Genomic DNA, 25,690 nt, shown 5'->3' with positions numbered 1-25,690 from the left:
CAGTTTCCCAACAAATAAACTGATGTAGCAATCTTTAGTAGTGTGCCACGTATAAAGTGGTAGGACCAGGATTTAAAGCCAGGTTGGCTAATGATTCCGTCTTCCTTTGCCCAAAGGATACAGTTTCTCTATTAGTGTTTCCAAGTATTTATTTATTCTGGCAAGTTTTTCTTGTAAAGTTAGATTCCTTTGATAATATTTTAAGCGTGCAGTGATGGCTCAATGACACTTTCTAAAAGTTTGTTCAGATTTAACTATTGTATTTATACGAATAAACAACATCTGGTTATTTGGAATGTTGTTTTATTCCTTATGATAATTCATTATGTATGACCAAATAAGACAGCTATGTTGATTAATTCAGGAGATATTCTTAGCCCCTGGGGAGGAGGGGCAGGTGAAATACTTTGGAAATCTATGAAAGCTAAATTTTCTCTTCTGAGGAAATTTTTGCTTGTGTGAAATTTTGGGATGTGATTTGGGAACCTTCTTGAGTTTGTCAGATCCCTGCCATGGTCTCCTAAAATAATGCGCTAATCAAAAGAGCAAGTGAGGTAGTGAGTAAGAGCCCATTTTCTTCCTACTCCATTTCCAGCAGGAACAAAGCACTTGTCTCCCTCCAGTCCCAGCACCAACAATGCCCTTTCCTTGGCTGCTTCATGGCTTCTACTACATCAGTCTTAGCAGTAAGTACAACTTACCAAGCACCGGGTAGACAGTTAGGATTCCCAATGCCCTGGAAGTGTCCACTGAGTGTATTTTCAGCCGGACAAACAGACCTCTTCATGTCTGTCTGCTTCTGATCGTAGGTGTCTGTATTCCACACTCAGGAGGCTGGGAGGTTTATAAAGTGCAGTGAGTCCATTATCTCCTGTTGTTCTGGTGCTTCCTATGTCTCAAGGGAAAGTTTCTATGATGTATTTTGCATACGACTAAATCACCTTTGGGAATGAAAATCCCTGAATCATTCTAGTAGATAATGATGACTCAGGTTGCCATACATGGGTGCTTGCCCTCGGGATGATTCCCAAGTCCAGAGCCTTTGGTGTAATGTTAAGATGAAATCTTCTTACTCTCGCGAGGACGTCCGAAGTAGGCGTCCTTGGAGTTGCAGCTGCACTGAGGTTCAGCGAATGCTTTGTGGAGCAGTTGTTAAGATTAGAAAAATGTTATGTAATTAAGACAGATGCATACCCTAGACACTTTTGGCTACAAAGGAAAAACAGTCTTGGTTTTCATATTTATCATAAGAGATAATATAGGAGAAAAGCAATCTCTTCTTTTATTATTATGCATTTCTCACTGAATCAAATTAGGGAGTAATTATTAAGGAATAGAATTATACTAAAAACCACATCACACAGGTGGCTCTGGTTAAACTCATTGGGTCACAAAATAAAATAAAAAGGAATCAGTGCAGGAGAAAGTGCTTTATAGGAAATTGGAAAAATTGGGGGAGATTAAAAAGAGTGGTCAGAATGTGTTGTATACACATATGAAATTATCAAAGAACAAATTTACATAAATAATTTTAATAGAAAAATTCTAACAATGCTAGCAGCTAGCACCTTTCAGTCTCAGCAGACACTGGGCTATTCTAAAGAAAGGGAAGGTGTTTTTAAGCATTCACGGATTGTGAATTTTAGTTTTAGTTTTCGGAAGGCGTTGTACTAAAGGAACATGCATACGTGGTTCTCATACATAACTATGGTTCCTCATTGAGGAAGAACATTCTCCAGAGCCATCCCGAGGCTTGTGGTGGAGACCACTGGACGTGCCAGGCTTTATTATGCTACCATCATGAACTCATACGAATCTGACGGTTCTTGCGAAGGGATGCGTTGCTGGGCTTTCTAGTCACTGTGTTTGCCCTGGAGTAGCGGAAGGGCTGTTGCAACTTGTTTTCAGGCATGAGTATTTTGCTATAAAATAAGAAAGCAAGTATTTTGATGTGTTTTTAGTCAGGAGGTAATTCTACGAAGAATTTTTAAAAGGTGAGGTTAACAATAATTTCTTTATTGAAATAGGGAGATGATTCAGCTTTTAAGCACACTGTTACTCTTCAGAGGACCAAGTTTCTATTCCCAACATCTACATGATGTCTCAGAACAACGTGTAAGTCTACTCCAGTGGAGTCCAGTGTCCTCTTCTGGACACTGAATGTCGTGCTGCAATACATACATATGTGCATATAAAACACTCACATACAAAATAAAAACATACTTTCTTGTCTCATTCATAGTATTCTGGTTTCATTATGGTGAATCTGAATCTGTTTGCTAGAAATATGGTCTCTATCACTTCTAGAATCTTCCAGATTTCTCACATTTGCTCAGAATGTGGGTGAACTTATCTCAAGCCTAACACTGATTTACGAATGAAATCTAATTATATGTACCTTTCTGGGGTAGGGTAAGCTAAAGATTCAGTTGATATCCATAAAGACTCAGCAGGGAGTTTAGAAATGTAATAATGTAAGATTTGTTTAATTTAAAAGAGTCATGTAGTTCAGGCACCCAAAGGTAGAAAATTATTTTTTTTAAAGTTTATAACTTTTCTCCCTCTCTTTCCCTCTCTTCCCCCCACCCCCGTGTGTGTGTGTGTGTGTGTGTGTGTGTACATCTGGAGTTCATTTCCTTTATTTTTAATTTTGCACCCATGGATTTAATCAACTATAAACTGATTTTTTGGTAGTATTGGATGTTGAACCCGTGGCCTTGTACATGGTAGGAAAGCACTCCACCATTGAGCTAATTCTCCCATCTTAATGAATTTAAATAACACTTGTACTTGTTGTGCTCAAATATAGACTTTTTCTTATTATTCTCTAAACAATAATTTATATAATATTTATATTGCATTAGGTATTATGAATAGTACAGAACTGATTTAAAGTACACAGAAGGGTATCTATAGATTGTACACAAATACTACATGGTTTTATATAAGGTACATAAGCATCCATGGTTTTTGGTATCCATGGGGGATCATAAAATAAACCAAGTGGATACCAAGGGGTGACAAATATATATCTGTAGCAGCCTGACTTCTGGAAGAGAAAGGTAGAGATAACATCTCACCTATGAGCCCTCTGGAGTTTTGTCTTCAATTCTATGCTTCGTTCTCAGTTCTAAATACAGGCACTATGAATTCAAGGCCTAATTCTTTTATTTTCCTTTGGTATAGTTCCATTTTATTTTTCTAAAATTAATGAAGCTTCAGATATGTAAGTCTTTCTCTCTCTCTCTCCCCCTCTCTCTCTCTCTCTCTCTCACACACACACACACACACTCTCTTATTCCCACAAATCAGTGTGCTGTTCTCAGGAGTGAACCTGACTTTTCTCAACTCTACCTACAGTATAGACTATTACTGTGGAATTGTAAAAAAAATGCTTGTACATTTTAAAGATTTGTCACTCATATTGGTTTAATAAAACACTGATTGACTAGTAGCCAGGCAGAAAGTATAGATGAGGTGACCAGACTAAGAGAATTCTGGGAAGAGAAAAGGCAGAGAGTCAGTCACAAGCCAGATGCAGAGGAAGCAAGATGAGAATGCCTTATTGAGGAAAAAGTACCAAGCAATGTGGCTAAACATAGATAAGAATGATGGCTTAATTTAAGTTATAAGAGCTAGTTAATAATAAGCCTGAGGTAATAGGCCAAGCAGTTTATATATTTTTTAATTTATTTATTTATTAAAGATTTCTGTCTCTTCCCCGCCACCGCCTCCCATTTCCCTCCCAAATGTGTAGCCCAGGCTGGCCTCGAACTTGTGATCCTCCTGCCTCTGCCTCCTTCAGCAAATCCTACCGGCGTGCTCCACCACAACCGGCACAGTTTATAATTAATATAAGCCTCTGTGTGTTTCTTTGGAACTGAATGGCTGTGGGCCGGGGTTGGGGCAGAAACTTCTGTCTTGTAAGAATTTCCACATAAAGACCAAGAAAGCTTTATAAAAAAGGATTCTAGACAGATGAGAAAGAGTCAAACACAGTTTCTTGGTAACTGTCTTTACTCCAGTAGCCTCTGTTTGCTTCCTGACTTAGAGTTAGCAGCAAAAACCATATGGCAACTCTTCTAAGAGGTTCTGCGAACAAACACTTAAACAGTGTTTATGAGGAGCCAGCAGCATACGTGTTGGTGGTGGCATGGGCCTAGAAACTCTGCAGAATTGTGGAAGTAAACATGGCTTCCACCAATACTTATGCCCTGAAGTTATACTCTCAGGAAGCCAAGGAATAGGCAGAGCCAATCCGCAAAGCTGCTGCTTTAATCCTAGCTACATTGCTTAGCAGATTAAAGACTCATGTGGTCAGAAAAAGATAGAGATAATTTCAGACAAAAGAAACTCTAAGTGGCTTACAGTGTATTTAAAATATACATAGGCTTGGAAGAGAAAGGAAAAAGGATAGAGAAAGTCCTTAAAAAAAGAAATAGAGTAGTTAGGTGTAATGGCTCACGCCTTTAATCCCAGCACTTGGGAGGCAGAGACAGGCAGATCTCTATGAGGTCAAGGCCAGCCTGATCTACAGAGTGAGTTCCAGGACAGCCAAAGATACAGAAAACCCTGTTTCAAAAAATCAAAAAATAAAAATAAAGGAGATAGAATTAAAAAAATAAAAGCCACATAAAGATGGAAAATACACAGAGAATCTGGATACTATAGGTTATTGTGTTGTCTTTGAATTGTTTGACTGCTGAGGGGGGAGCAACAGTTGCTAAAAGACATTTGATTATAAATGCTGCTGGATTATTTCAATTTATATATTTGAAAATTCCTTAACTTCAAAATTTTAGTCAAAAGATATATTACTTTGAAGAAGAGGTTTTTCTTTTATTTTCACAGGAAATGAGAGGCTGTAGATTCGTTCTGGATTAAGAAAAATAAGGTTTGATTGAGAAAGACCTTTGAAAAATTTCCAATGGGAATGGATGGCCCAGATGATCCAATGTTTCAGAGCACCTCTGTTGCAGTTTCTTCTGAGTTCTGCATCCAGAACAGCTTCAAGGCTGCTGGCAGAGATGGTCAAGTCTACGGAATACTCCAGTTAGGACTTGACCATAATCCTAAATTTTCTTTGGGTCCTCATAACATTATTAGCACCCCCAATTAGCAAGAAGTAACATAGAAAACTACATCCATGTTTCTGCTCTGCTTGAGTTCCTGTTTGAACTTCCTTTGATGATGAACTGTGAAGTGGAAGCATGAGCCGAGCAACTCCTTTCTTCGCAAGTTGCTTTGGTTATGGTGTTTCATCACAGCAACAGTAACCCTAACTAAGATACCTCCTCTCTGAGCTTAGTATCGCTCACACATTATACACACCATCCCAGTCTAGCGAGTCCGCCTGACTTTAGCCTGCATCTTCTATACCTAAACTTCAGGTTTATCCCTGGAAAGTCATACATTCTTTGCTCTGGTTCAGTCTAGTGAGTTTCTTGGATGCTAGCCGGCCAATGCCTTCTCAATACTCAGGCATAGTTGGCTCAGCCTTGTGAGTTCTTAGTACCTCAATGCCCAGGCTATTCCCAACACTTAGGGGTAGCCTAGGTTGGACAACCTGTATGCTGGCCCAGCTTATTGAGTGCCTAAGACCCTAGCCACCCATGCCATCCTCACACTCCCAGATATAACTCAGCACAGCTTGCAATCAGCAATCAGCCCAAGGATATCCATATATCCAACTATGTCTGGGAATCGTGTGTGTGTGTGTGTGTGTGTGTGTGTGTGTGTGTGTGTGTGTATGTAGGGTTTAGGGAACTCACCATACTTGGTTGGTACACATGATATGTAACTGGGACAAATCTGGATATTGGTGACAGTGAAGGTGGGACTCACTAGTCACTAGTCTGGTCCTACTTCACTATTTGGAGTCATCAGTCTAGTGAGGAGAGAAACGTAAAGAAACCTGTGACACAGACAACAAACATATTTAGACCACAACGAGAGAACATCAGTGTCAGTGAAGGTCTTAATGGTGGCTTTTAACTCATCCATGAAAACATACATCATCTGCTCTGGGACATCGAAATACATGAAACAACTATTGACTGACTTGCACACTTTATTATTTATTATCCATTAAGATCACCAAGAAGCATTATCCAATTTTAGTTCCTGTTTGTGTGCATCTTTGTGGAAGTTTCTCACCTCTAAAGTCAGTTCATTTCTAAGTCTACCCTAGTGACTCTTTCACTCATTAGAGGTTATAGGCTTCCTTGAAATGGATAGAAGTAAAATTCATAGTTATTTTCCAAGATGAGCTTTATACTTAGGTCTTTTGAAGATGTAGAGAAAATGATATTTCTGTTACTCTGAAATGACAATGTTGCATCTTTCAGAGAATGGCTGTTTCAATATTTGAGTTTTCACTTAATGTACCTAAATACAACTCACTTCAATGTCTTACTGAAGTTTTTGTATGTAGTGCTATAGTGAATAAAAGTAGTGTTAAAAGAGGTCATGGAAAAAAAGAGGGTATAGTGCTATAGAGGGTGGATCTGGGAGAACTTTGGGAAGGAGTGAGGAGACGAATATGATCAAGATATATTATATTGGGCTTATATACAATGAACACTTCATTCTACCATAGAGACACTTGCTCAACCATGCTCATTGCTGCTCTGTTAATAGTAGTCAGAAGCTGAAAACCATCCAGATGTTCCTCAACAGATTAGTGGTTAAAGGCAATGTGGTACAAATACACTCGGCTATTACTCATCTGTTAAAAAGGGAAATTATGAAATTTGCAGGTCAATTGATGAAGCTAGAAAAAATAATCCTGAGTGAGGTAACTCAGACTCAACAAGACCACTGTAGTATGTACTCACTTACATGTGGATGTTAGCTATTGAGTCGATGGTAACCAAGATGCAATCTGTGGTTAGGTGTAGTTTAAGGGACTAGCTGGGGCACAGGGACAGATAGATCTCCCTAGGAGGAGAGGGAAATAGAATAAATATGGAAAGGGGGACCTGAGATGGGAGGATCAAATCAGGAGAGGAAGGGAAGAGAGGGACAAGGAAGGAAATACAAGGAAAGACAGCTAAAATTAAGGGCCATTTGAGGTGTAGTATGGAAACTGAATACAGTAATCTAAATAAAATCATCAATTAATGGGGGATACAGAGCCCCAGCTGACCATCATTTGTCACCAAATGATCTTCTAGTATTAGGTTACCTCTAATTGAGCTTTTGTCCATAGGTGTCCCATGGAAATCCCCAAACAACTCTTTTTGGGATCCTATCCTATTTGGATGCATACCTTTTAAAGCCTGGATGTAGGGGGGAGGGCCTTGGACTTCCCACAGGGCAGGGTGCCTTGCTCTCTCTTAGGACTGGAGGGGGCATAGAGGGGAGGCTGTGTGGGGGAGCAGGAGGGAAGTGGGAGGAGGGGAGGAAGTGGAAATTTTGATTGGTATTATTTATAAAGTAATAAAAAAAGAAAATGAACTCAAAGGCATCTTTGGAGGCTATTGTCTCATAAAACTAGTCAGGGCTTTTCTTTTTTTAAATCTTATTTTTATTTTATTATAGATATGTTTTCTGTCTCCATTTAGGTACTTTCAATATGCATGATTGCTTTGGTTTATTGTTTCATATCAAACAAAAACAACACATCAGAAGAGGACAAAAAAAGGAAAAGAGTCCAAGAGAAGGCACCAGAAACATAGAAGATACAGAAAAAGAGAGCCATGAATTCCAACCCTCTTCTGATGTGTTGTTTTTGTTTGATCTTATTTTATATATTTTATTATTATCCCTTAGAAGCCTGCTTATTCTCTATGCTTATAGGAGATTAGGAAATTTGCTATAAGATGGTATATTCTAGTAATATCAGAAGGCACACCCAGGAAGTCTCACCAACATGACTGCCTAGAAGGTGGGAAGAACAATGATACCACAATGGATATGCAAACATGGGTAGAGAAAAGCCCAGAAGGTTTCAGACCTATACAAAAGTTACTGAGGAAAGCTGGGAGTGGGAGAGGTGGTCCTCCCCAGGAAGAACGCATAAATTGTTAGTCCAGGAAAAAACACACACACACACACACACACACACACACACACACCCCAGCAGCAGCAGCAGCATTACATGTACAGAGTGGGCTATATTTAGAAATATATATGTACTTAAACATATATGCATGCAATAACAATTAATGAAAGAAGAGGCCGCAGATTTGAAGGAGAGAGAAGGGTACATAGAAAGATTTGGAGGGAGACAAGGGAAGACACAAATGCTGTAATTATATTATAACCTCAAAAAATTTAAAGTATAAAAAAAGAAATAAAAATTAGGCTAGCAATACTCCCCCAAAGAAGCCTGCTTATTCTCTAATGAGACAGAAAAGGGAGTGGATCTGAGGGGAGGGGAAGTGGGGAGGTCTTGGGGGAGTAGAGGGAAGGGACACTGTAATTAGGATATATTCTGTAAGAAAAAGAATCCATTTCCAGTAAAAGGAAAAAGGGACATTATCAAAGAATAAAATAGTTTTTAAAATGGAAAATAGTTCTGTTTCAGTGTCAATGATATTTTTAATTGCACAACTCTGGACTTTCCATTTTAGCAGGAGCCTCTTTAAGGAGTGAAAAATCAGTGCCACCATGGACTTGTGTTCTTCATATCTCTGTTTACTTAGGTTCCTGAGAGATGAATTGTCTTAGTTAGGGTCTCCATTGCTTTGATGGGACATCATGGTTGAGGGCAGCTTGGGGAGGAAAGGGTCTATTTCACTTAGAACTCTCAGGTCATACTCCGTCAGCAAAGGGAGGAAGTCAGGACAGGAACTGAAGCAAAAACTGTGGAGGAGCTTTGCTTACTGTCTTGCTCCCCATGCTTGCTCAGCCATTTTTCTTCTGTCATCCAAAACTACCTGCCCAAGGCTAGCACCACCCACAGTGAGCTGTATTTTCCCACATCTATCGTAAGTCAAGAAAATGCCTCATAGACTTTCTACAAAATGACTGTAGGGAAGCATTTTCTCAATTAAGAGTTCCTCTATCTTTGTCAACTTGACAAAACAAAACACAAATCAAAACCAACCAACCAACCAACCAACAAAAAACTAGCCAGGACATGGATCATCATGAGGTTGAAGAAGAGAACTTGGCAGACTGCAAACTGAGTATTATTAATCATTACACAAGAAAGCCAAGAAGTTCTAACATGAGGAAGCACACTCTCTAACACTTAAGTGGGGGTGTTCAGGAAAACAGAACGTAAAATGGTTGGACAGAGAGAACCTTTGGCAGATTGTGATCCACTGTTGAGCTAAGCTTGAGATCTGTAGTCCCTACAGGCTCTGACATTCTTTATGCTCAGGTCCCAACCTCTGGTCCTCACAAATTCTCCTCACTGACCTTCTGTCCAGGATGGCCCCTGCCTTTTTCTCTCTAGACATTTTCTTCTTTCCTTGCATCATCCCAAAACTCTTTATTTTTTTTTATTTTTCCCCCTCTTTTTTTATTTTAATTTATTTATTTATTAAGGATTTCTGCCTCCTCCCCACAACCGCCTCCCATTTCCCTCCCTCTCCCCCGATCAAGTCACCCTCCCTCATCTGCTCGAAGAGCAATCAGGGTTCCCTGACCTGTGGGAAGCCCAAGGACCGCCCACCTCTATCCAGGTCTCCTAAGGTGAGCATCCAAACTGCCTAGGCTCCATCCCAAAACTCTTTAATTTATTCTGAAATCTTTTCTCTTTCACACCACCTATTCTGTGCCTCTCAAACTAATTAAATCTGGGTATCTGAGCAAAGTGCACTGTCTTCAAAGCTCTGTTGAGGGGACACTGCTGCATTCCATACTCTATAAGCACTAGTACCCAGTGTTGGCATTCTCCTGGCTCCTCATCCCATTTCCAAACCATTTATCAGCCATCTTCATGGCAAAGCATTGATATCAGTATTAGTTGGTACAATTAGTACCACTGTCCTGAGAGTGTTACTGAGCAACCATTTTCTTCTCCTCACTTATTAAAGACTTTGTCCAGGTCCAGATCTTTTACCCTACTCAAGCCCTTTGCTCTGCTCCAGAATCATCTTGTGGAGAGCCATTAACGTGACCTGGAAAAGCCTAGAATCTTAGACCTCCTCATAATATGAATTTCTTCATAATTCACTTGAGAACCTTACTGCAATATTGTTACTAAGATTGTAGTTAAATACAGCACATCTAAACTCTCCGGGTTTTATAAATGACATACTGTTTGGTTTTCTATGGTCTGTATCAATTTTAATAGTAGGATTATTATTTTCCCAGTGCTAGGGATTGAACCTTGGACCCTCTTTCATGCAAGGCAAGAGCAAAACCATTAAGCTATATCCCTAAAACAAAATACTTGTTTGAAGATGGGAAGAAGTCAATTTTGAACCATTTAATTTAATACTTTGTAGAGGAATGGGAAGGATAGGTTTTGACAGAGTTTTCTACAGTTTTTATAGATTCTAGTATATTAAAAATTCCTATCTGTCTGTCTGTTTGTCTGTCTTTCTGTCTGTCTGTCTCTCACTCTGGCACCCTGGATTCCACCATCCTAGCACCCCAGGAAACCTTGTTTTCAATTATTTAAGCTCTGTAGTCCTATGGAGCACTTGAACCTGCCAATATACGGTTTCTGGAAGTCCTGGAAGTTTACTGAACCTTGCAAGGAAGGAGGGAGGAGAACTTGAGGGAACGGGATAGTTAGCAATGGGGGAAGGACAGAGATGGAGAGCAAGGAAAGAGATATCTTGATTGAGGGGGCCATATGGGACTATCAAGAAACCTGGCACTAGATAAATTCCCAGAAATATATAGGATGACCCCAGCTAAGACTCTAAACAATTGTGGAGAGGGTACCTGAACTGGCCTTGCTCTGTAGTCAGATGAATGACTATTTTATCCCATTTCCCCTATAAGAGCATATACACTTTAGTCTTTTAGGATCTTTTATTTATCATTTTAGGAAAAAACTTGATTATGTTGCCTAGGTCCTTTCTCAGGGCTGTCTGCATGTCTTTGTTCCTTAGACTGTAAATGATGGGGTTGAGCAGAGGTGTCAGAATGGTGTATGTCATTGCCAATAGTGTGTCATCCCTGAAAGAGTCGCTGTTCTTGGGTCTCAAATAGACAAAACAAGCAAACCCATAGTGTATGAAAACCACAGTGAAATGGGAGGAGCAAGTTGAAAAGGTCTTATACCTCCCCCTGGCAGAGGGCATCTTCACAACTATTGTGACAATGAAGACATAAGAAACCATGATCAAAACAAAGCTGCCCACCAACACAAAGGCAGTGAATGCAAGGAGAATCACTTTTTGATAAAATGTGTAATTACAGGCAAGGGAGACCACAGGCTCGATGTCACAAAAAAAGTGCTGAATGATGTTGGAGTTACAAAAAGACAAGTTGAATATTATGATGACAATGCACAGAGAAACTGCGAAGCCAACCACCCCAGAAGCCATGATGAGCTGGAAGCAGATCTTCTGAGTCATCAGGATTGGATAATGCAGGGGGTTGTGGATGGCGGTGTAACGGTCATAGGACATGGCAGACAAGATGAAGCAGTTGTTGCCTCCCAACCCAAAGAAGAAAAACATCTGTGTGGCACACTCAGGGAGAGAAATGGCCTTGCTCTCTGATTGCAAGTCCACTAACATTCGGGGTAGGATCACCATAGTGGTGCAGGTTTCTGAAAAGGACAAAGCAAAGAGGAAAAAGTACATGGGAGTGTGAAGGTTATGGTTGAGCTTGATGGCTGACATGATCAATGCATTTGCTAGGAGAATGGTCACATGGGAGAGGAGAATCACAACAAAGAGTAGATTCTGTAGTTCTGGGAAACTGGAAAATCCCCACAGAAGGAATGTGGTCACTGTGGTGTGATTGCCCATCCTCCTGGTGGCAGCACTTTTGGCCAGGCAGAATGTATACTTCAGGTGAAGACTCAGAGACAATTGTGAAGAGATTCTGCAATGACGTCACCAGGATTTTCATCAAGGTCCCCTGAAATAAATTTAATAACCACAGGAGAGTCTTGGATGCCAGTGACCAAGGACAAAGTTAGGAGTCTAAATGACACAAATATTTCTAGTAAGTAAGTCTGTTCAAACTCCATAGGTTAGGGCAAAGGCTTGTTGGCTGTGGACGATGTACTCAAACAGTGTCTGGCTCATATCAAAAAGTCCAAGAATCTGAGAGTTTTTTGATGTTGGACACCTCAGCCGGTCCTCAGTCTTCACTGGAACCACAGAGAAGTAGGTTCTAACACCAGTGAAGCAATGCATCAGCAACAGGATAGATGAACTTGCTGGTGAGAATGAGAGCAAGCAGGCAGAGCTTCCTTCTCCAATGTCCTTTCAGATAGCCTGGACCAGAAGGTATAGCCCAGATTTAGGATGGGTCTTCCTACCTCAAATGATCCAGTCAAGAGAAATCCTCACAAGTGTGCCCAGCCACTTGGGTGTTAGTTGACAACAGATGCAGTCCAACTGACAACCAAGATTAGCTATAACAGTGACAATTTTGAAAGTAACTAGATGAGATAAGCAATTTACCAGGCAATTTCAGACTGTTTTAAATATACAATAATAATAATATTAGTAGTTCTTAGTGAGCTAGTTCAATGACTTTGTAGTTGTTGAGAACATTGCATTGAAAGCATCTGGGGTGGGAGTGAGTTTTGAGAACAATGTCATTTTAGACTGTCAGTCAAATTTAGTCATAGGCGTTTGATCAGCATTATTTTCCAGCTGCTATACTCCGATGGTTCTGCAGTAGAGACTTGAAGGAACCACTTTAAATTCCTGACATCAAATTTTACATATTTCTAAATCATTTGTTTATTAAATTTCCAGTCCATACAGAAATTTATGGGCAAGAATGACATGAGGACTGTGCATATTATTTTGATTTAAACATCAATCACTGTTAAATCATAGAAGACAGTGATTAAAAAGGAAGAGGAATACAGACAACAAAAGAGATACTGGCTGGAAATCAATATATAGAATTCACAGGGATTAATGTAAACGATGATATATCTTTCTGCTCTTTGAAGAGTTCCTATTTTCTAATCAGTACTGAAGATTCAGGAACAGAATATGAGTTCAGCCATGTGAACAGCATCCTCTCAACACAGAAGATGAACTACAAAGTATGCTGGGGTTAGACAGTGTTCATATAACCCTCATAAACATATGTGGTAGGTATCAGCACTCAGATTTTACAAAGAGTGGCTGAATGTCTAGTAACAGTCATGACTTCATTCACTTTATATCGACCAAACACCCACCATGTGCATTTCATTGCCCAAGACACACAGTATGGATCCAGGTGGACAGATATCTATCATGTGGTAGTGCATGGCTATTGTCTGTTCGATCAGCAAAGGCCTGTGTGAGGAGGTGAGATACTTAGGCGGATTGCAGAATGCCATGTGAAGAGCAGGAGAAAGGATATTACAGGTGTGCCTAACAAAGGACTTCTTGGGAGTAACAAAACGTTCTCCAGTAATCTTCCTTGAAACTCTTGTGGTTTATCTTTAAGATCAGAATTTTTTCCTCTGAAGGTTTCTCAGCTTAGTTATTTCTAAAGGAAAGCCCTTTCCATGAAAATTTCTTCAACCTTTTGTGATTATAAGTCTAACCTCTATGGAAAAAGATGTTCAGTTTTCTTTGAACATGATTCAACACCTTCCAAGTATTGAAAGCAGAATTTTTATGGCTAATCTGGCCACATCATGTCTCTTGTATTTTTAAAAGTTATTTATAGTCATTAGAGAGATTTAATAGTTCCATTTTAAACTTGTTTCTCATCTTTATGCCCAACAAGTTACTTCCTACATTCCAAATTTAATATTCTATTTTAAATATAAGGTGTACTTTTAATTGCATTGGGCATTTCCCATAGAGTAAATTGCAACTTTTAGGTTTAACACACACACACACACACACACACTTCATTCTTCACACTGTGACCAGATGTTAGAATTCTAGACAGGACATATTAATCAATTTGCTGATAGTGTCAAAAACAGTATGTAGGTATCCACTATTCATAGAACTAGACATAAATGCCCGGGTCAGCATGAATCTCAGTTTTGTTTATAAACAAATAGAAAATGTCTTGGTTCAGCCCTACTCTAGCCCTACCTATGCTATGCGCACACCAGATGTGCTCTACTTTCCAAATGCAACCCAATCCTGTTACTTTGTATATGGTATTGCTTTTGTTTAACTTTCCCCTATTCATTAGAGTCCTACATATTTTAAATTTATTTGCCTTTACTCATTTGCCATTCTCTGGGCTCTGGAATCTAAGCTAAAATGCCTCCTCCATTTTACTTTCTCACTCATTTAGATTTTTTTTACAGTAGTTTCTAGTATCTGTTTTCCTGTTCCTATACTCTTCTGTATCAAATCTCCCATCATGGTACTCCTCCTTTTTGTAGAAACTATTGCTTCCAAAATTTCAGTGATAGTTATCTTTCCAAAACTGGGACCCAAAATCTAAGGGAACACCAAAGGGAAGGACTGTCTGTTTGCATCACAGTTCCAGTCCGTGGTTGCCTGATTCCACTGCTTCGGGTCTGAGGTGGTGGTGACATGGAAACTCAAACAAGAGGAGGCTATTTGCCTCATGAAAACACACAGAGAGAATGCCTTTGCTTTCTAGTCTCTCTTCACCTTGTGCCTCTTATTCCATCTATGTGTGTCTAGCCTGTGGGATGATCCCACAGAATCAGGGGATGCTCCTCCACCTTGTTCAATGCTCTCTGGAAATTCCTCACAGACACACCCAGAGGTGTAAAGTGGAACTTTACTAATCTCTAGTGATTTCTGTAATTTTTACTAAATATTTCTGTATCCTCACAGCTGTCATGAGAGACAAGAGCTACTGCAGTGGTCTGCCCTGTGACAAGGAAATGATGGCTCTGCAGGTACTTAGTGCACCTGTGTGGCATAGTCACAGCAGGGCAACAGGAGTCTGGGAACCTCTGCTTGTCTCTTTGACTGTAAAGTTTCCCAATATGTATGGATTTAAGGTCTTGCCTGTCCATCATCATTTCCTGCTGCCAAACTTCTCTTTGTGAGAAAGCTTTCAAGAATCCCAGTTGCAGCTACTTGTTTTTTGATCTTCCACTTTTGTGTGTTGCTGCTCTCACCTGCAATGCCCTTTCTGACAGAACGTTCAGATGCTACTTGCCCTGGGAAAGCTTCCTAAACTTCCCTTTCTGTGTTAATCATTTCTTTGAGCTTTCTAAATTGTTTTGTTTTGTGTCAGTCTAGTGAATATAGGTTTTTGACCATGACTAGCTCAGCAACTATAGGAAAAATCTCTTTTACCCTCCAGATACATTTTCCCAGCTAACATCCATGTGCATGTGCTAATCCATTTACAACACAGTCTTTAATATATTTGTATTTGCTTCATTTTGGCAATTGCCCAGTGTTCTCAGGACTCTGTACACTGAACACGGTGAATGAATGTGCAGGTGTTTCACTCCTTTTTGCTTAATTGCATTCATGAATGATAAACAAGCTAGCAAGGCGACAAAAATGTCAAGTGCAGGAGTTCTTGCTTTAGAGCCTGGGAGAAAGAAATTATCTCCGCATTCCTAGCCACTATCCCTACTTGATGCAGTATGAAATCACACCTGGTTTACACAAGTGGTCTTTTATTAAGGGAATGTTAAAATTGGTAGAATTTGTGAAAAACAAACAAAAACAAATAAACAAAAACCCTACAGTGGGATAATGCTCATGTACACTGCAAAGATTTGTCACTTGTATTGGTTTAATAAAACGCTGATTGACCAGTAGCCCCTCATACTCACTACAAGTTCTTGGTGTTTTCAAGAGAGTAATACCATAGTACCAGGGGATGTCTAGTTTCTACAGACTTTGTCAATGACTTTGACTGATGGTCTCACAATGATTTTTACGTATGTGAGGATAAATTCCCCAATCTATTGAAATAGAGTGGGACAAGGACAGTGTGATGTCATTTTAATCCTCCATTATCAATGACTGCCACTAGACAACAAGATACTTACAATATTGCATTAATTGATATTTTTCCCTCTGGAGATTATCAGGACCTGCATCAGGATTTCCCATCCTGTTCTCTGTTTTCCATCCATCACTTCCCTGTGTACTTTTCTTGGCTTCATCTCTATGAGGAACAAGAAAATGGCAACATTATTAACTTCTTGTCATCTGTGTCCACACTTCCCCTAATACCTTCTACCAAGAAATAAACAGCCACTGGATCTTGATTTTGAAAATCAAAAGCCAAGCACATACTCATTGTAAGGAACGACAACAACGTGAAGCCTCCACAACCCCCCCACCTTCTCAAGGAGAAGAGTCACCTTCCACTCTCTTAAAACCAAGAAGTGAGAGCATCTGAAGAATTTCATCTCTCCCTTCAGGGGTGGCTTTCTCTGAGAGTTTATACATCCCATAATGCAGGGATGAGAAGCGAAGCTGCTTTTGTCACGTGGATGCCTGTGACCAGTTGCAGAAATTAGTCTCTTACAATTTAAGGAGATGTCTTCCGCATTCCTTAAGGGTGGGGCTTAGAACACTCAAGGTTTTAATGAGAGTCCTGGGGCCACTGGAGATGATTATCTTGAGACTGCTTTTGGTACTCGAAATTATGTGTTTATGGGGCTTTTATCCAATGTCTTATCCACCCAGGGCTTTCTAATTCTTGAGAAGTGATAGGGACTTCCTCTGTTTATTACTTTTATGAATATCTGGAAATGGTTTAAGATTAACGTGTTAATATCTTGGGGTGCAAAGGATTCTATGGGGGTGTATACCTCTTGTATAACACCATTTGTTTTATGACTTTGGAACTTTGCCAAGTCCTTCAGTCTTCTGCTACTCTATTTACATGGTAGAAGAATGAGCGTTATGAGATTATTGCTTGGGGAAACAGAAGGAGCCGGACAGGAAGAGAAGGAACATGCAATATAATCTGTGTCATTCATTTCTCATAAGGCGGCTTTGTTGAGAAGATGCTGTTTACAGAGAACATTGACTTTCATACAAATCCCTGCTTAGTGCGCTGACATTGATTTTTCCTGTAAATGGCTTCTGAATGATCATCTCGGTATCTGTATCTCAAACTCTTTACCACTTATGGTAAATCACACCTTCTCTTCAATATTTACTCTCATAACTTCAGACACTACAGCAAAACAGCCAACACATTATTCTAGGGCTGAGTAGGGAACTCAGACTGCAAGGTGCCTGATGCATAAATCCGAGGACCTGACTTTGATGCCCAGCATCTGTGAGAAGAACCATGTGGTGGCCCTTGCTTGTAATTCTAGCACTGAGGAGACAGAGGCAGGAGGATCCCTAGGGTTCACTGGGCAGCTAGTCCGGCCTTCTTGGAGAGTTCCAAGCCAGTGAGAGATACCAGCACCCTTCACCCAATTGGATCGCATTTTAGCAACAGTGCCCAAGGTTGTCCTTTTGTCTACATAAGTGAACATGCACACACACATATACAAACACACTCATACAACTAAACTAGGTTTATTTTTAAACTAATACACAGCATATAAATATTTAAAGCACTTATTTTAAAAATGTAAATTGAATTAATTTTTAACAAATATGGAGAAGCAAAATAATACATGACTATGGCATATGTGATCTTTTGGTACTAATACACAATGTATATAGTAATTAGTAATTCAACATAGATAGTGCCTCAAACATCCATCACGTATTTTCCAAAAATAATTATCAACTGAAAAAATTAATAGCCTTCATGATGGAATTTGTATAATCATATGTCATGCTTTGGTCATGTCCACTTTGCGTTCTCTGATGTCTAACTTTTTTCTCCCCTACCTCAATGCTCTTTTCAGTCCCTTATGGTCCCTCTTCAATTTTCAGGCTACTTTAAAAAATAGTTTCTGAATATAAAAAAGATCATTGGATGTTTTATATGATATATTTGGCTCATTAAGATTTCAATTATTGCCGGGCGGTGGTGGCGCACGCCTTTAATCCCAGCACTCGGGAGGCAGAGGCAGGTGGATCTCTGTGAGTTTGAGGCCAGCCTGGTCTACAAGAGCTAGTTCCAGGACAGGAACCAAAAGCTGCGGAGAAACCCTGTCTCAAAAAATCTGAAAAAAAAAGATTTCAATTATTGCATATATTTGTCCTGCACACCACAGGGTTTTAAATAACTGAATAATAGCCCATGGTGTATGCATCTTTTCTCTATCCTTTCTTCTGCTGTGGCTCAATCATGCCACAAGTTCCATTCATTTTCTAATCAATTAGCTATTTTTTTCTTAACAGAGGGATAAAATTCTATTGTGCATATGTTTCATGCTTTCCTAATTCACTCATCTGTTGATAAATCTCCAGACCACTACATGTCTAGGACACTGTGCACAGTTCAACAATAGACATGAGGACGCAAGTATCTCTGGCGTCTTCGGACTTAGACTCCCTTGAGTTTATACTGGAGAGTCTTATGGACAGATCATATGGTAACTCCATTTTTTAAATATTGTGTGTGTGTTGTCTTAAAGGGAACAGGGAGAGAGAGAGAGAGAGAGAGAGAGAGAGAGAGAGAGACTTACAAAGTATATAATAATTCCTTATCCATATTCTCTCCAACCTTTGTGGCCATTTATTTTTTTTCATAATGTACTCCCAATATCATTTTAATACTTATTTCCCAAACGGCTAAAACTAGTGAACACACGTTTTCCTTTTTTACATACTTATTTGCAGTTTTTATTATTATTTCAAGATTGCTTAATTCATTAATGTATGGATAATCTTTTTTGTGTCTGTATTTGTTTTGGTTTGCTTTTAGTTCTTTATAGATTGTAGATATCTATCCACTGGGTGATAAATAGGGCTCAGAATCACAGTACACAATTGCTTAAATTCTTTAGTCTCTTCTCTATACAATAAAAACATGAGAACAATAAAAGCATCTACTCCAAAACGCACTGTGAACTTTTACTACGTGTAAAGTTCTTAGCATAATTATCCATATAAAGGGAAATTTTGTTTGTAATTATTGTAGTCTTTGTCAACCCAACCCTGAAATAACAGGGTTACAAGGGATTCTGAAATTAAGGTTATCAAGAGAATTAAAGTATCATTGAGTCTTTGGGCTAAAGAGTTAGTGTTCTGCCATGACCTACCTACACAAGGGGAGTACTCAAGAGGTGACACTTTGATTCTATTTCCAGTTTTGAAGGCATCCAGGTCATTTTAAAATTCTAGTTCTTCATGCAAGTTTAAGACATTCTTGCTCTGTCTTCTTATACAGTGATGGAAATGTGTAAAACATTTTGTTATTTAAAATTCAACTTTATGTGAAGTTCCACTTCACGCTCTCCAGAGTACTTGATGGCATATGTTAAAGATGGAAAAATTAGAAATACTTATTGATGGTCAGTCCCTGCAGCGGCCGCCACTGTCTGCCTGCCCCCAGCCAGCAGCTCAGTGCCACCTTGGGCCGGCATCTGCTGCGGGTTCAACTGGGGTGGCGATGGGTGGCAGAGCACTTTTCTGCATCTTCGTGGGGCTGGCCAGCAGCGTCAGTGCACCGTGAGAACACTGCTACCGCTGCAAAGAGACAGCGTTCAGAGTTCCTGAATAGCTTGCTTTGTGAGGAGCTGACAATAATTTAATTCCACCTCCAGGTTGTTTTTTTTTTCTAAATTTTTTTTTTATGGGCACATCGAGAACCATGAATAGTTTTAAGAAGGAAGAGTTTGACAGCCATATCCTTGATGAAGGCTTTACTGCCAAGGACATTCTGGACCAAAAAATGAATGAAGTTTCTTCCTTTGATGACAAGGATGCTTTCTATGTTGGACCTGGGAGATACTCTGAAGGACCAACTAAGATGGCTAAAAGCTCTTCTTCATGTCACTCCTTTTTATGCAGTCAAAAGTAATGACAGCAGAGCCATAGTGACCACCTTAGCTGCCACTGGGACAGGTTTTGACTGTGCAAGCAAGACTGAAATCCAGTTGGAGCTTGGAGTGCCTCCAGAGAAGATTATCTTTCCAAATCCTTCTAAACAAGTGTCTCAGATCAAGTATGCTGCCAGTAATGGAGTCCAGATGGTGATTTTGCCAGTGAGGTTGAGTTGATGATGGTCGCCTAAGCACATCCAAAGGCAAAGTTGGTTTTGTGGATTGCCACTGATGATTCCAAAGCAGTTTGTCACCTCAGTGTTAGATGTGGGATTCCCTTCTGTATGCTATGAATATGATCCGTTAATAAAGAAAGCTGGCTTGAGCCTATGGCAGGGTGGAGAAGAGGTAGGAGGGAAAGACGGAACTAAATGCTGGGAGAAAGAAGGGCAGAGTAGGGAGAAGCCATGTAGCCCCTGATAGAGACAGATGCTGGATGGAACTTTGCCGGTAAGTCACTGCCACATGGCGATACACAGATTAATGGAGGTGGGTTAAATTAATATGTAAGAGTTAGCCAATAAGAAGCTGGAGCTAATGGGCCAAGCAGTGATTTAAATAATATGGTTTCTGTGTGATTTATTTTGGGGCTCTGAGCAGCCAGGGACCAACAAGTAGCCCCTTCTTCTAACAAGTGTTAAGTTTGGTGCCACACTCAAAACCAGCAAGCTTCTCTTGTAATGGGCAAAAGAGCTAAATATTGATGTCATTGGTGTCAGTTTCCATGTGGAGAGTGGATGTGCTTGCTGACCCTGAGACCTTCATATGGTCCTGTCTCATGACTGCTGTGTCTTTGACATGGGAACAGAAGTTGGTTTTAGCATGTATCTGCTTGATATTGCTTGTGGCTTTCCTGTATCTGAGGATAGGAAGCTTAAATTTGAAGAGATCACCAGCTCTGGACAAGTACTTCCTACCAGACTGGGATGAGAGTCACAACTGAGCCAGGCAGATACCCTGCCATTTCAGCTTTCACACTGGCAGTCAATATCATTGCCAAAAAAATGGTATGGAAGGAGCAAACCAACTCTGATGATGAAGATGAGTCAAATGAACAAACCTTCATGTATTATGTGAGGGACGGAATGTATGGAACATTTAATTGCATCCTTTATGATCATGCACATGTGAAGTTCCTGCTGCCGAAGAGACCCAAGCCAGATGAGACATCTGGGGACCAGCATGTGATGGCCTTGTTCAGAGAGTTGAGCATTGTAACCTGCCTAACATGCATGAGAGTGAGTGGCTGCTCTGCTGCTGCATCTACTTTCAATGGGTTCCAGAGGCCTTCTATCTGCTATGTAATGTCGAGGCTGATGTGGAAACTCATGAAGCAGATCCAGGGCCTTGGCATCCCACCAGAAGAGGAGGAACAGAATGTTGGCACTCTGCCCACATCTTGTGTCCAGGAGAGTGGGATGTAGCCTGTGCTTCTGCTAGCATCAATCTGTAGGTGCCATTCTTATAGCTCTTACCTGCATGGTTAGCTTGAATTAAGGGATTTGGGGAAGACCATTTAACTTAATTACCCCTAGTTATGAAATGTCTTTGTAAGAGTAGGGTTGGCATGGATGCAGTGTAGAAGGCTAGGAAATGGGTCCACTTTCCTCTGTTTCTGTGGAAACTTTGAATATTTGTTTTATATGGATTTTTTCACTTTTTGAATATGATACTAGTGTGTACCCCTCAGCTGCTGAGCAAGCATTTGTAGCTTGTGCATTTGGTAGAATGGGCCAAAAGCTAATGTTCTGACCCATTTTGGAAATAAACTGTCTTGAAATAGCTGGGCATCAGGGAAGGTTTTCAGTTTACCTTAAGGAAAGTGCACACTTTCTACACAGGCTGCTGTAGTCACAGAAGTGAGTTAACCCACAGCACAGCAGATAAGAAAAAGGTGGATGGTACGAGACCACACCCTCTATACATGGTGTCAGTCTGCTTAGCCAGCCCAGAGTTGTGCACGTGGCTGGTGCCCAGAGCCTGTTAGTGAGGAATGTCATCTGTCTCGCGACCTGTTGTCCTGGACACATCCCAGGGAAGGCATCTAAGATTCTTTGAACCATGACTGCAGAAACCCTGAATGTTCCTCAGCCCTTGACTTGGCCTACACCACCACCTAGTAGCAGGTCGGAAGTATCATACAGCACTTGGCAACCAACTTCATGTATGAATTCAACAACAGCAAAAATAAAAATACTGATTGATAAAAATATTGAATGGATAAAAATGGGTTTAGCTTTTATATTTGAAGTTTAGCAGTATTTACTTCTCACAAACATCCAAGTAAACATGAAATTAATTGTTCATAAAAATTTTGTTTTATTATGATGTAGTAAATATTAAATCCTACATGGCTATACATGAACACCTAGAGAGAACAAAATAATAAATTGACCACTAGAGAATTGACATGATTTGGAAGCTTAATTGTTTTTCCTGTGAATTGAATCACTCAATATCCTTCACAGAAAAGAATGCTCGGTGGTACTTCAGAATTCACACTTGAGTCTTTAGCATCTTCAGAGATTTATGCCCAAAGGTGACTAGAAAAGACGGCTATAACCACCACAACTTTGACTCTTCACTGAAAGATGAATGCATGCTCACTTCAAGACGTAGGACTTTGGCTATTGGTAATGAATCTGGCTGACTGGTTTTCATTTATCATCTGAGAACAACATGTATGTACTCAGTCAGTCATAGCACTAAAAAGGCAGGTATAATCAAGCAGTCGGCCTGTGTGCCACCTTGGCTTGTTTGATGTGTTTCTACCACCCATTTATGAGAGAGGAAGCAGTCACAATCAGAAAACCAGGGTTCCTGTTTACCTACACACAACACAGCAAGACCTACTTTTCAACATTATCTAAACGTGTCACTGTTAAAAGAGTTGAAATCTTTGGGCATTTACTGATATTTAAGGATTAGAGTAAGAGATTTAAAGGTTGTTAAAAACTGTGCATGAGGAGTTAACTTTGCTTAGAAAAAGTTTACCATATTTTATGCAATTGCATACATGCTGAGAATAACATTATGTCATCTTATAAAAATCTGGTTAGAAACTAGTGTTATATCAAGAAGTCATTTGTTCTCAATAAACCTCTTTTAGTTGTGTGTTAAGTTTTAGCATGTTCTTTTCATAGTGATTACATAGATATTTCAAATTATGTGGTAAAATACTTTTTGTTTCAAATATATACAAAATCTAACAAATTTACAATAATCTTATTGATAATTTAAAATTCCTATCTAGTAGGTGTGTGAGTTAATAATCTTATCTATGCAGGGAACTCATACAATATCTATTAAAAACATTTTTCCAATCAATTCTGGCTTATAGGAGTCTAAGATTTTTATTATATGACTTTTTATTATGTTGATATTAAGTAGGATGGTTCGGGCAGGTTGAGTATCTAATTCTGATTTTACTATTATGTATCACATGCAAGTTAAGGAATCTTATTAAAGTTATTAAAATATAGTTACTAAAATAATATTTTATGAAAATGTAAGATTTTATATAAAACCAAAAAATTATGACAATATTGCAATTCCATAAATGACTTATATGCATCTATGCATAATTCTTATATTAATGCTTGTTTTTTTAGAAGCATTTAAAAGATTAGTTGCTATCTGAATATTTCCTACAAAACTCTATGCATTCATCTTTCTTAACATGCCCAGGATTTATTTCTATTACTCTCATCTTTTACTTTTATATTTTGCTTTAAGGTGTACTTGGTTAAACAATATAATGTGAAGAGAAAAGGGCATATTATGTGAGGGAAAATTTTTATGTGATTCTGCTAAAGAACTTTAATATTACAGAGTGACTCATCCCTGCAGGCAAATAAATATGGCTGCTTGGGCATCTTTAAATGCAAATGTTTGTGTATTAATGATAGTAAAACTACCCATTTATAAATCCCTTTCTGTGATGTCTTCCTCACAGCCTTGTTCTGTAAGCAGCCACACTTACCCATGGCTCTCCTGGAGGAAGGGAACCACACTGCAGTGACAGAGTTCATTTTACTGGGATTGACAGATGACCCAGTCCTTAGAGTCGTCCTCTTCACCATCATCCTGTGCATCTACCTGGTGACTGTGTCTGGGAACCTCAGCACCATCCTCCTCATCAGAGTCTCTTCCCAGCTCCATCACCCCATGTACTTTTTTCTGAGTCACTTGGCCTCTGCTGACATAGGCTACTCATCTTCCGTCACACCCAATATGCTTGTCGGCTTCCTGGTGGAGAGAAATAACATCTCCTACTTCGGATGTGCCATCCAACTGGGCTCAGCTGTTTTCTTTGGGACAGTTGAATGTTTCCTTCTGGCTGCCATGGCTTATGATCGTTTTATAGCAATCTGTAGCCCTCTGCTTTATTCAACCAAAATGTCCACACAAGTTTGTGTCCAGTTGCTTGTAGTATCCTATGTTGGTGGTTTTCTTAATTCTTCCTCCTTCACTATGTCCTTTTTTTCTTTTCTCTTCTGTGGACCAAACAGAATCAATCACTTTTTCTGTGATTTTACTCCTGTAGTTGAACTTTCCTGTTCTGATAACAGCATCCTTCTAGTTCTAGATTCATTTTCTGCTGGCTCCATCATTGTGGTGACAGTATTTGTCATAGCCGTCTCCTACATCTACATCCTCATCACCATCCTGAAGATGCGCTCCACTGAGGGCCGCCAGAAGGCCTTCTCCACCTGCACCTCCCACCTCACTGCAGTCACTCTGTTCTATGGAACCATCACCTTCATCTATGTGATGCCCAAGTCCAGCTACTCCACAGACCAGAACAAGGTGGTGTCTGTCTTCTACATGGTGGTGATCCCCATGTTGAACCCACTCATCTACAGCCTAAGGAATAATGAGATCAAGGGTGCTCTGAAGAGACAACTTGGTAGGAAACCCTCTTCTTAGAGCTATCTGTTATTTCTAAGACTTGATATATTAATAATGCCTAATTGATATATTACTAAAGTGAGTGTCCTGATTGAAAAAGCTTGATGACATGTTAGTTTGTGAGGAGCTTTTCAATAAACAGGAGGGTTCAAATTTTATATTACATAGAAAATTAGAAGTTTCTTTAACAAAAATTAAATCAATTTTATAATTAAGGGCATAAATTATTTATACAAATATAAATTGCTAAAATGATTTTGAAGCCACATTAATATTTTTCAACATTGTTCATCATTAACCAGGTTACAGATTGGATCTTAATTTTCCCCAGAGTCTCATGTCATTGGCCAAAGCCTATTACCTATTTGTGGCACTCAGGGGAATGCTAGAAATATTTATAAACTGAGAATAGTTGTGATATTTATTTTACTCAAGACATGCCATATACATGTGATGTCACTCAGAACTTTGTCTATTTTCTTTATCGGTCAGGAGGTGAGCGACTTTGTTCAATCACAGATCTTTACCATGATGTACAAACAGAGACCATATTTATGGCCTTAATTCACCAGGGACTGAGACCTCTAAAATTCTGTTCCAGCAAATCCTTTTCTTTTCGTAGGTTGATCAACTTAGTTATTCGTTATAGTAACAGAAAGCTGGTTAATAGAGTCTTCAGTCCTTTGGGATATGTTTTCCGTTTTTTAAACACTAAGTTATCTTGAGATAAATCTGTTACATCTATCCATCCGATTGCATGATGAGAAACAACAAAAGACTAAAATATCTAGGAATATTGTAGAAAGGTTATCT

The 25,690-nt window shown here is 39.4% G+C and overlaps 2 protein-coding genes and 1 pseudogene across 2 annotated transcripts; 2 read left to right on the top strand and 1 right to left on the bottom strand.

Moving 5' to 3' along the window:
- Nucleotides 1-10,928: 10,928 nt before the first annotated feature.
- On the bottom strand, nt 10,929-11,885 carry LOC142850916 (olfactory receptor 10T2-like). The gene has a single exon (XM_075974816.1). It carries the CDS (start codon nt 11,883-11,885, stop codon nt 10,929-10,931), a length of 957 nt encoding a protein of 318 aa, XP_075830931.1.
- Nucleotides 11,886-19,734: 7,849 nt separating this feature from the next.
- On the top strand, nt 19,735-21,419 carry LOC142850914 (ornithine decarboxylase-like; annotated as a pseudogene).
- Nucleotides 21,420-23,950: 2,531 nt separating this feature from the next.
- LOC142850913 (olfactory receptor 5P76-like) lies at nt 23,951-24,895 on the top strand. Its single transcript, XM_075974815.1, has one exon. The coding sequence runs from the start codon at nt 23,951-23,953 to the stop codon at nt 24,893-24,895; it is 945 nt and encodes a 314-aa protein (XP_075830930.1).
- The last annotated feature ends 795 nt before the right edge of the window (nt 24,896-25,690 follow it).

Source organism: Microtus pennsylvanicus, chromosome 5 (genome assembly GCF_037038515.1).
Source record: "Microtus pennsylvanicus isolate mMicPen1 chromosome 5, mMicPen1.hap1, whole genome shotgun sequence".
NCBI classification, from domain to species: domain Eukaryota; kingdom Metazoa; phylum Chordata; class Mammalia; order Rodentia; family Cricetidae; genus Microtus; species Microtus pennsylvanicus.
Note: the sequence above shows the minus strand (reverse complement) of the source record. Positions and strands in the feature narration are given on the sequence as shown.